This window comes from Fukomys damarensis, unplaced genomic scaffold (genome assembly GCF_012274545.1).
Source record: "Fukomys damarensis isolate Sample0158 unplaced genomic scaffold, DMR_v1.0_HiC HiC_scaffold_37, whole genome shotgun sequence".
NCBI lineage: Eukaryota > Metazoa > Chordata > Mammalia > Rodentia > Bathyergidae > Fukomys > Fukomys damarensis.
This window is the reverse complement of record NW_022900949.1, coordinates 42,681,547-42,694,544: the sequence shown is the minus strand read 5'-3', so window position 1 is coordinate 42,694,544 and position 12,998 is coordinate 42,681,547. Positions and strand designations below refer to the sequence as shown.

Below are 12,998 nucleotides of genomic sequence, written 5' to 3'. Positions count from 1 at the left end.
CTAAAGATGTATTTCCTGGGATATACCCACTTCATGAAGCAACACACAACTGTACTGTTATCATAACTATGAAAATATAAATTCTTTATCAATTTTATTGTTCTTAATGAGTTTATAAGAATTATATGAACCATATTACTCTACAACAAACCTCTCTTCCCTATTAACTGATTAAGAGAAAAATAAAGAAAATTAATTTGACTAAGTATGTCAGAAAATGAACATATTTCTTATTTCATACAGTTATGATTTAAGAATAATTCAACTTAAGTTATTAAAGATTAATAATTAGACTTCACTTTACACAGAAGTGCTAACATTTACACCTAAATATTAAAAAATGTTTACCTGCCCTTAATTTAAGATTGCTTATTCCTTGCACACAAATGAATAACTATATTCTTTTTACTTATTTCTAACTGAAATTTAACATATACTTAAAGTACAAATATAGGGAACTAACCACATAATGTTAGCAGTACCTATGACTTCATCATCAACTAAAGTCACATGTTCATATTACATTGTTGCTGATATCTTGAAATTTCAGTAACACTCAACCAGAAGCAAACAATGGTACCAGTGTTTTAAATATCAATATTCATTTAAATTAATTTTATTGGTACATTTAATGAAATTTCATTCATTCTTGAAAATTTGTACTTTTACATAATCAATCTTGGTACCAGTGTTTTAAGAGCAACACTAATTTCTTTAAAGACATTTTAAATTCATAGTAAAACTGAGAGGAAGCTGTAGAGATTTTCCATATATCCTCCCACCCTCATACTAACACAGTCCCTCTCCTTATCAACATGCCCCTCCAGAGTAGCACATCTGTCACAACTGAAGAACCCACAATGACACACTTGAAGTCAATACCTTATATTAGGGTTCACTTTTGATACTGTACATTCTATGGTCAAATGTACACTGACACATGTTCATTATTACAGTAGTATACAGCTTGTTTTTACTAGGCTAAAACAAATCTGTGCTTCACCTATTTCTCCCTTCACACTACCACTTCAACCCATTAACTACTGACCTTTCAATAATCTCCATACTTTTGACTTCATCATTAATTTCTTATAGACCTGCTAAATACTTTTCTCTAGGTATTTTATTGATCTTGCTTTTAAAAATTGTCTTCCTTTATGATCTAAACACAAAGTTTAATGATACATTTTGGCAATATATATGTAATAGTTTAACATGTAATCAATATTTTAAAATGTATGGAGATATCTTCCACTCATTTCTTCATAGTTTTTTAATTCTAGCATGTATTTTTATATTTATAGCACACCTTGCTTCAGATACAAAATCTTCATCACAAATATGATCTGTAGTTGTTTCATAAAATTTACAGTTTGCTATGGTTTGAATATGGATGCTGTCCTCTAAAGTCAATGTGTTAAAGATCTGATCACAAGAGTGGTGGCATGAGGAAGTGCTGTGGAACATTTGAGAGGGGGGATAGTGGAGGAAACTTGAATCATTAGGGACATATCCTTGAAAGCAACTATGTGACCATAGGCTCTTCCTTTTTCTCTTGTCTCCTGGCTTGAGATATAAGCACATGCTCTGACACCTGGTCCTGTCATGATGTATTGCCCTCCCCAGAGGCCCAAACCAAGAGACCTGTTTGATAGTAGGCTTGAACATCAAGAAACAGGAACCAAAATAACCCTTTTCTCTGTATGAAGTTAGTCTCAAGTATTTCATTGTATTACCATGAAGCCAATATACAATTTTAAAAAGTAGATACCCAAGTTGTTCCAAACATACAAAAAATGTTTTCCAAAAACAAACAAAAACGTTTCTTCTTTAATAGCCACATTCACAGCAACAAAACTGTTTTGTCTCATTTAGAATAACTTGACTTTAATCATTATTTGATTTTGTAGTTTCTCCAAAACTATGTCCAATTCATAAACTCCTCTATTAACTCAGTATTATTAACATCAAATCCTAACCCTAAGTATGAATTAATGTTAACACAGGGGTAAGTTTATGTTGTAATTTTCAGAATCAATATAAATAACAATGTTGAAAATATTTAAATTCTCTTGCACATTAATTCATATTAATATCAGCAAATGATTAGTATTGAGTTGTATTAGAAAAAGTTTCAGTTTTAACAAAAATTTTTGTGTCTAAGTCACAAGTTTCTCTTTCCATAGGCTTTAACTTAGTTTGTTCATATGGAGTGTAATATTGGCAAGAAAATAAAAATCATGTTGACATTTTGGTCTTAAATCATTGGATACATAGCAAACATAGCATGCGTGTAATAATTTAATATAAGAACTTGAAAATGATATACAAAGAATTCCACGTACCCTTTATCTAGCTTCCCACATTAATTAGATCTTACATTACCACAGTATATTGTCTAAACCAGGAAATGACTTACAATGTTATTAACTTAGCTACAGAAAAATCGCATGTGTAATTCAAATAAAAATGATCACAGTCAAGTAACAGAACTATGTCATCATCACAAAGTAACTCCCTCACTATTAAGCCACACAACATTCACACACTGGCCCCCAATCTTAATACCCTGGTAAACACAGACTTGGCTTCATTACTATAAATGTTGTTACTTTTAAAATGTTATATAAACAGAATCATAGACTGTGTAGCCATCTGGAGTTGAAGTTTTATGCAGAATGATGCACTTGAGATCAATCAGTTTATTAAGCATTCAGTCAATGAAAGACAGCTGGATTGTTTCTAGTTTTGTTCAAATAAACCTTCTTCAATGAACATTCATTTAAAAACTTTTACACAAATATAAGCTTTCATTTCTCTAGGATAAATACTCAACAATGTGACTGCTGGACCATATTTTAAGTATATATTTGATTTTACAAGAAAATACTAATTTTTTCCAACTGGATACTATTTTACAGCAACATATGAGAGGTCCAGATCCATATCCTTCCCTTTACTAGTTATAACGAATAATTTCTACTCCAGTTTTTCTAACTGATTAAATAGTAGTATCTCAGTGTATCATTGCTTTACATTAGGCTAAATGCCTAATGACATGAAAAATGCCATGTTCTTACTGGTTATTCACACATCCTCCTGGATGAACTATCTTTGAAGTCTTCCGCCCATTTTCTACTTGAATTGCTTTAATACTGGATAGTTTAGAGAGTTCTTTATATATTCTATGTGCATTCTACAAATCCTTTAAGGGATATAAAATTTCTGAAAATATTCTTGCACTTTATGGTTTATCTTTTGATATTCTTAACAAAGTCATTCACAGCAAAATCTTTCAGTCTTTATTAAGTTCAACTTATCAAGTTCTTTTGTGGATTGTGCTTTGAGTGTCCCTAGCCCTGTAAACAGCAAATCTTTTAGAGATTGCCAAACTGCAACACAAAACCCATTTATTAATTGCAAGTGCCAATACTATAATTAAACCTGAAAACGACTCACACACTAACATCTTTTGTATAAAATAGCACTAATATGCATGCCATAGGTTCCCCACCACCGCTCTAACCAGTCTACTGTGTTTTCCCTAACTTTTGGAGTTTTCCAATGTATGATTTGTTTTTTGTTGTTGTGATTAGGAGTAAAATGTAATGTGCTACTCCATCTGGTCCAGAATCCAAACCTAAACTGGAATGTAGTCTATTTTGTTCAGAACCTAAATTATGTTATTTTCAGAGTAAATATTATAATTATTTGAACATCCATTATCCTCAACTCTCCAAGTTTCTAGAAGATTTAATTAATTTTGTTCTTTATTGAGTTTCTATTAGATTTTCAAATAACCGCTAGCCTAGCAAACTGGTGTGTATGACATATTCTTCAAGCTTAATAGTTGTAAGAATATATTACTATAATTTTTTGACTTTTAGCCAATATTATAATCTTAAACAATACAAGTTAAGCAACTTTAAAGTTTTTAATTCATTCAGTAAACTCCTCCTTTGTTAACACATCCAAAGTATAGCAATCTTAAACAAAGCTAAGATTCCTGGCATTATGGAATTTACATACTAGTGACCAAAGTAAGGCATACAAATAACTTTAGAAAAAAATCAGCCTTCTGGGCTTCAGTTAATTTGAGAAACAAACATTTAGGAAATAGAAAACATTCACAGAAATTTCAAACTACAGAATTGGCACAGGTCAGGTAATTTTTTTAACTTGTTACAAGAGAACTTCAATGGTCTAAAAAAGTATAACTACTTACCACATATAGTTGTTTCCACAGACTAGCCCATTCTTGTAGCGTTGCTGTAACCTCAGTCACAATAGAATCTTCAAGTGGTACCACAGTTTCATACTGCCTAGAACCAGAGCCACAACAAACAAAAACAGTTTCTTTGATAAAATGTTAAAATATCCTTTGCTACATTTTTTATGTCTGTAACTCAAATCTTGAATTCATAGGGCTATAAAGAAAAGTATGTCTAATTGTTCAAAGATCTTTTTGTGTGATATGCTGCTGTGGTGCAACTGAACTTCATTAATAACATAAAAATATTTCATTTTTACTATATAACTCCTAATTGTAATTTTATAAATAATGTTTTTAAGATCCATTTTAAGCAGACCTTAAACATTCATCTTTTCTTGCTTAATTTTTTAAGACTGTACTGTAATGTTTCTGTAATGCAAATCACCTTATACTTTGGCTTATAAGACCTAGAAGGGAAGAAGACACTGGGTTTTGAAATTTTTATCTGTACTCCCTTATGTCAATATTGCATTTTCTTGGATATTCATGTTAGTAAAGGAAATTGTATAACTGGTAGAGAATTCTGATTCAAGGAATAGAAATTTTGTTGGATTCCCTCAGCCTACCTCGTGAGACCCACTGACTATGATGCCAATCCCTATGTTAATTACCAAGGATTTGTCAGTAAACAAAAATGCACAGGTTCCTAGTTTCATAGATCTCTTAGTCTAGATAGGCAATTTCACAGACAAATATTCACAAGAAGCCATGAACATTGATAAATCTAAGAAGGAAATGAAAGGTGCAATGAGCGATTTTAACTGTGGACACAATTTAGGGTTTAAGTATCAGTGAACTGTTTTCTGAAAGAGTAGAAAGACCAAAACACTCAAAAGTCATAACATGAAAAGCGTATGGGGAGGGAGAGAACCAAATATGGTGTCATTCTGAAAGAAAAAAATATATATGAATGTCAGTGAGTTGGAAAAAAATACATTTCCAAGATGAAAAAATATGAAAGGCTGGGCCCAGCCAACACATGATCTTTCTGAAAGAATACTACAGATTTTTAACATAGACAATATAAATTAAAAGTTTCTGAAAGATTGTTGAAAACAAGGTTATTATTGACATCATTTTATAATGGTTACACCAATGTTAGGGGACATATTTTATGGGACTAAATATGGGAACACATATTCTAATTAGACAGCCCAAAAAATGTATACACCTGGAAATAGTTTAGAAAAATGTATTTCACAAAAATAACATTAAGTATCATTTATTCCTAAAGAAGATAGCTGACAAAGCACCACTGTGTTCAAAGATGACTCACTCTATTAATACTGAGTAATAATGAATATATAAGTTATTTGAATATTTTCATGGTTTTATTATTTTATTTTGTGTGACTCTGCAGTAGATTTTTTAAAATTTCCTTGGAATAATGCCACTGCATTATCCATATCTATCAAATACACAAGCTGTTTAAAATGAAAGCTTTCACTAAGGTCTTATTATGAGCAAACATCATGAAGGTAATAGAATAGGTACTTTCTACTGTCTTCCACTTATAAAAACATTGATTCTGACAACTACCCATGAGTGAAAGTATTTTGTGGGAGTCTAGGAACCAAGAGAAGTTTCAACCTGCTGATGGAAAAAAAATCAACAATAGATATTCTGAGGATGATAAAAAAAAATTTTCCTTTACCTGAACTGTCTTTCCCACATGGTGGCACAGCTCAGTACCAAGAGAAACACCTCATAATTTCTTCCACATTAGAAAGTGAGGCACAGTAAGTTAGCATTCACCTCCACCAGCCATATAAGACAATGCCCAAGAAGCCACTTCTTTCTCATTGCACACAGAATAATGAGGTAATCAGTTCATGTAAATTTTTGAGGAGGTTAGAAGCAAAGAAGAGAAGATATAGATCCTACTAACAACATGACAGGGCCTATTAGGAAGCCACCTATGAACAAGCTGTTTGTGACATATAACTTGGGAATCAAAAGCTTCACAAGCGTAACTCCACAAGCAAACTCTCAAAGAACTACACCACAGATTCTAAGTGCAAGTATACTTTAAAAACAGCCAGCAAAACATTAAAGAGGTCAGAAAATACACAAAATTGAGCATTTCAAATATTACCCTGTGAAAATAAAAGAAGGCATACATTTTAAGAATTCTTTCTGGCACAAAGAAAATATGAGGTATGGCGTGGGTATCTCACCAGAAAACACCTGCAAGGGCCTCAAAGTCCCTAGCCATATTATTTGGTTTCCTGAAACTGTATCTTCAAATGGTAAGACAGCAACACAAGACTTCAAAGAATACAAAAAATTAAGGAAAAGGACATCACTAAAAGAACAAAATAATATTCTGATAACCAATACCAAATAGAAGATGTATAAATTTCATAACTAAGAAATCAAAGTGATTACATTAGGAAGGTCAATGAGCTACAAAATAAAACAAGTAACATATTAGAAATACAATAGTTGAATAAAGTGTTTGTAAATGGGGGGGTGATGGGAGGGCAGGGACAAGGGGATAAAATGAGAACCAAGACGTGTCATGTAAAGGTACAAGATCCCAATAATGAATATAACTGTACTGTATACCTAAAATGTACCAACAAACTCAATTTAAAAAAAATAAATACAATAGTTGAATAAAGTGTTTGTAAATGGGGGGGTGATGGGAGGGCAGGGACAAGGGGATAAAATGAGAACCAAGACGTGTCATGTAAAGGTACAAGATCCCAATAATGAATATAACTGTACTGTATACCTAAAATGTACCAACAAACTCAATTTAAAAAAAATAAATACAATAGTTGAATAAAATCCAAAGATCAATAAAGAGAATTCAGAAAAATAACGAAAAGGAAACTCTGGAACTGAACAATACATTAACAGAAATTTAAAATCCAATACTGTGCATCTGAGGCAGACTTGACCAAACAGCAGAAAGAAACTGTGAACTCAAAACATTCCAATATTTGAAAACATCCAGTCACAGAAGGAAAACAGAAAAACAAAAATGAAGAACACCTATAGGAATTACAAAGTACCATCAAAAAGAGCTAACATTTGTATTACAGAGGTTTTGGAAAAAAAGAGGAAGAATGTTATTAAAAGAAATAACGGCTATAAACTTCCAAAATCTGGAAAGAAATATGGACATCCAGGTACATGGCAGTAGGGGAGAGGGTGGCTCAATGGTCAAGGGTGACTGGGTTGATATATACAAAGTAATAAAAGGAAAAAATAAACCAGTAAGTAAGAATACTTCAAAAAGCTTTCATAACGGAAAAAAAAAGATTTTAAAAAAGCTGAGGAAGTTCATTACTAAATTTGCCCTGCAAAAAAAATGCAAAAGGGAGAGGGGCAGACACAATGACATATAATTCTTTTTTTTATGACATATAATTCTAATCCTAGCTACTTAGTAGATTCAGGAAGGAAGATTACAAATTTCAGGCCAACATGAACAAGTTAGCATGACCCTGATTCAAAATAGAAGGTAGCTGGGGATTTAGTTCAGTAGTAGAGCACTTTTCAACATTTAAGGTCCTGGGTCCAATGCCAGGTAACAGCCTCCAATGCTAATGGTGTTTATTTAGCTAAAATAAAAGTATGCTAATTAATAAAAACATATGAACATATAAAATATGTTAGTCAAAATCAGAATACTCTAACCACACTATGGGGTTGTGTTAATTACTTATAAAACCAGTATAAAAGAGAAAAATCTAGGGGCTGGGGATTTAGCTCAGTGGTTCTGCCACCTGCCTTGCAAATGCAAGGACCTGAGTTCGATCCCTGGTACCAAAAAAAAAAAAAGAGAGAGAGAGAAAAATCTTGAAAATATTTATAGCTACAATAATTTAATAACAGGTACACAACAATAATTACATAAACTGTGACATCAAACCATAAAAAGTAGTTGGGAACGCTAAAAATATATGTTTTGCACTTGCTTAAAGTTATTGGCTTAAAGTATAACAAATTTGAACCTAAAGTAAACAACAAAGAAAAAAACCTTTACTAGGTAAACACAGAGATGAACAGAAAGGAATAAAAGCATACCATTACATAAAATAATAAGTAAATTACAAAGGAAGACAAAAAATGAAGAAAAGGAAATAAAGGGCCTGCCCATGTCAGTGCCAACAACAGGTGCCTTGAATTGTGATCTATGTAGCAGATGACGACAGACAGCACCCTGATTGATGATCACAGAACACCCTGGAGGGGAGTTCCCTCCAAATCTGAAGTGTTACTCTTCCACAGAAAACAGCTAAGAGACTCCCTTAGGAGATAGGCTTGGAAAGTGTGAGAGCTAGAAAGAGATCTCCTGAGATCCCTTGAGAAGTTAAAGCTTCCTTCAGATCAGTAAGATCATGAGGCCTGCATTCACCTGTGGGAGGCAGGCTTTGGTAGATGTAACCTTCAGATGGAATAGATATAAAGGAGACAGCATTTAGTCAACTGGTCTACTTTAGCTCTTGCACTGCTGCCTACATTCAGCAGAAACTAGTGGCTAACATCTTGGTTGTCTAAGTGTCTATATTAAAATCATAGTCCTTAAAGGTGGTCCATGAGTGGCTCTTGCAGTCTGTCAATATCCAGTTTATATCTGACCCTTCTGTTGTCACTGACACTTACCATAACAAATGTAACATACTTTTTTTCTTTTTATTGAGTTTATTGACACATTCTAGGTATACAGTACAGTTACATTCATTACTGGGATCTTGTACCTTTACATGACAGGTCTTGGTTCTCATTTTTCCCCCTTGTCCCTATGGTAACATACTTCTTGCTGTCAGTTTTTTTTTCCTGTAACCACTATCTAAATTGCCTGGAGGTTATAAATAATACTGTGGCCCATTCATGAAGAATCAGGCACTCGACCAGAAAAGCTAGAAACCGAAGCACAGAAAACAAACACAGAGACTAGAGATATGTACAGATAAATAGATGCACAATGAGTCCATACTCTTAGGTGAAATAAATAGGACATGCATGTGTAAATACTGAATAGTTTTTCTGGTGTGAGAAACTGAAAGTGTAAATAAGGATCAAAATGTTTAATAGATACTGTGAAATAGGAAGAAAATGTCCAAAGGGGAAAGGAAAGTGGGAGGGATAGAGGAAAGGAAAGGAATAAATGTGAGAAAAGGAAAAAATGGAAACAAAATCATCTCCCAGCTGCTAAGTGATTCAAAGTGATAATATAGTGGTATCTCCATTCTCAAACTTAATTTGTTCTATGATTTTAGAAAAGATGACCATCTTTGTGTTTGTGTGGAAAAGATGGTTGCCATCATGTTTGTCATCTGATGCAGAGTTTACAAACAATAACAAAATTTTGCCAAACACTTCTGTTTGCAAATCAAACTGCTTTCAAAGAAAACACTCCACACTACATTGTAATTAAAATACCAGAAACAGAACACAAGAAAATCTTTAATGCTGCTAGAGAAAAACAACAAACCACATTAAAGGAAAACCCATCCAAATTACAGCAGACTTTTCAACACAAACTTTAAAGCAACAAGAGCTTGTAATTAAGTGTTTCAATCCCTAAAAGAAAACAATTTCCAATCCAGATTGATATATACTACAAAATTATCTTTCAAAGCTGATGTAAAAATAAGATTATTTCCATGATAAAGAAAACTTGAAGAATTTCATAAAAACTAAATAAACACCCCCCAAAATTCTCAAGGATATCCTAGAAAAAGACAAAGAAGCTAACAACAATAAAGGTTCAATGGAATGAGTGCATCAGATAGGTATAGCAAATAAGCAGAAGAAAAAAAAGCAAAACAGAAACAAGTAAATAATACAATGACAGGAATAAGGCACTATCTATCAATTATAACTATCACCATGAACAGATTCCATGTGCCAATCAAGAGACACAGATTAGCAGAAAGAATCAAGAAACAAATCCAACAGTATGCTGTATACAAGAAACACATTAATACAAAATGAAATTCACAGACTAAAAATCAAAGGATAGAAAACAATATTCCATGCAACAATAGGAACCTGAAAAGAAGCAGGAATAGCTATCCTATTTTCAGACAAAGTGCACTTAAGGCAAAATTGATCAAAAGACACAAAAAAGATCCTTACATATTAGTTAGGAGAACTATTAAACAGGAAAGAATAATTGTTATAAACATATATGCACCAAACCATTATGTACCCAACTTCATAAAGCAATGCTAATAGACATAAAAGATCAGGTAAACATCAATACAACTACAATGAAGGAATTTAATATGCCACTATCACAAATAGACATATCAACAAAGAAATATCAGAGTTGAACCAAACCTTTGAACAAATGGACTTAAGAAAATATATAGGGCAGTGTTCCAACCATCAACAGCAGAATACACATTCTTTTTAGCAGCATGCTATACATTCATAAAATATATCACATACTAGCTTATGAAACATGCTTAAGTAAATGCAAAAAAAATCAGAATTACCACATGCATATTATGAGATCTCATATTATCAGTGGGCCACAGAGGAAGTAAAAGAAATAAGACAATTTTTACAATTAAATGATAATGCCAGTTCAACACAACAGAACTTATGTTGGGTGCTTTTTGTTGTTGTTTGTTTTACCAGTACCAAGGATCCAACTCAAGACCTTGCACCTGCCAGGCAGGCATGACACTACTAAGCTACAGTGCTAGCCCCTAACACAACAGCTTTATGGGACACTATTAAATCAGTCCTAAGCGGGAAGTTTGTAACTGAAGGCCAAGATCAGAAACACTGAATAAGCCAAATAACCATCCTAATGATGCATCTCAAGCCCTACAAAAAGTAAGAACAATCAAAATGCAGAGTTTATACAAAGAAAGAAATTATAAACAGCAGAAATCAATGAAATACAAACTTTTAAGTTATTTTAAAAATACAAAGAGCCACTAAATTAACAGATAATTATTTAAAAACTAAACAAAATAAACAAATCCTTAGCCATTCTACTAAAACAGGAAAAAGACATTAAATCAGTGCAATTAGAAGTGAAAAAGGTACAATCATAACAGACACTGCTGAAATCCAGAAAATTATTATCAACCATTTCACAAACTTATATGCCAAAAATTGGAGACTCAAAAAAGAAATAGATAGATACCTAGATACACCTGAATTACCAAAAGTGAACCAAGAAAATTTTAAAATCCTGAATAATTCTATAACAGGCAATGAAACAGTGGCAGTAACAACAACAACAAACCTAACAATTAAGAAAATTAAGAAAAGCCCAGGACCTGATGGAGTCACAGTTTAATTCTATAAGAACTTCAGGGAAGATCTAACACCAATAGTCCCTTCAATTCCTTAATGAAACTGAGAGGGAAGCAATACACTTAAAATCATTCTTGGAAGCTAGCATTACCCTGATCCCAAAAACCAGACAAGCATCCAATGGAAAAAAATAAAAAACCTATATGCCAATCTCTCTAATGAACATAAATGAGAAAACACTATTTACAAAAACACTGCTCCATAAGAATGCATTCAAACAATAATAAGCAAAAAAGCAAAATAGTTATCTGAATTCCAAGGAATCCTAGGTTTACATGGGGTGAAGAGTTTACAAGAAATGAAAATTTGGCAGTGAAAAGACAGAATCCTTTAATTAGATTTTTTTTTACATGAATACAGTTAACAGCATGGACTACAGAATATATTTTGGCCTTAACTGCTTAAGTTTTCTCACTTCTCAGTTATGCAACTTTGGAAAAAATATTGAGCACTCAAAGCTTTGCTTTTCTTCATCTGAAATAAGTAAATACTTCCACCTACCAATCTGGGATTCCAAATGTGGTGTGATGAAAATATCATCTACAATGCCTAATATTTAGAATATCTAATAAATGGTAGCTATTGTTGATCCTTAACCTTTTACAGTTCTTCATTACTTACAAATAACTAGAGTATCTGCAATTAATGTCAAATTAGCTAAATTTTATATATTGCACTTTAAATATATACTTTACAAAAACTTATCAAAATAGTTCTAGTAAATGATAATTTTATATATTCTTCAGTACCTAGAACACTTGGATTGGGAGAATTAATAATTGACATTGACCTACTACTCAAAGCAATGTACAGATTTAATGCAATCCCCATCAAAATACCAATGTTACACCTGTTTTGCAAGCCCAAAGACCGGAGTTCAATCCCTGGTACCAAAGAGGGGGAAAAAAACAAAAAACAATGTTAGTCTTACTAAAAATATCCTAAATTTCCTATGGAAACAAAAAGACCCCAAATAGCCAAATCAATTCAAAGCAAAAAGAACAATGCTAATGTCAAAACACACTACAGAGCTATAGTAACAAAACCAACATAATACTGGCTTAAAAGCAGACCTTAGGCCAATGGAACACAACAGAAGACCCAAAAAATAAATTTACACATCTGAAATATGGCTGACTCCGAAAGACAAATATGGGATGTTTTCTCTCATATAAGGAAATCAACATAAAAAAATACTCACATGAAAGGAGAAGGGAGACTATAAGAGAAGCAGAAAGAAATGGGAATGAGAGTAAAGGAGAGTAATGGAGGGATATGATCAAAGTATGTGATATGGATGTTTGAAATTACCACAGTGAAACCTGTCATAATGTACATTATTCTGTAGAATATGTGTTAATAAAAAATGTATGCATCTTCAGCCAACTGACTCATGACAAAAACGTATATTAAAGACAGTCTCTTCAACAAA

General features: G+C 32.5%; 1 protein-coding gene across 1 annotated transcript in view; it reads right to left on the bottom strand.

The window, feature by feature from the left end:
• Positions 1 to 12,998, bottom strand: part of Dock3 (dedicator of cytokinesis 3) — a 387,335-nt gene that overhangs the window by 292,010 nt on the left and 82,327 nt on the right. Inside the window, exon 6 of the mRNA XM_010625591.1 lies at positions 4,226 to 4,322. Coding sequence (XP_010623893.1) covers positions 4,226 to 4,322 — 97 coding nt within the window. The remainder of the gene's footprint in view (positions 1 to 4,225; positions 4,323 to 12,998) is intronic.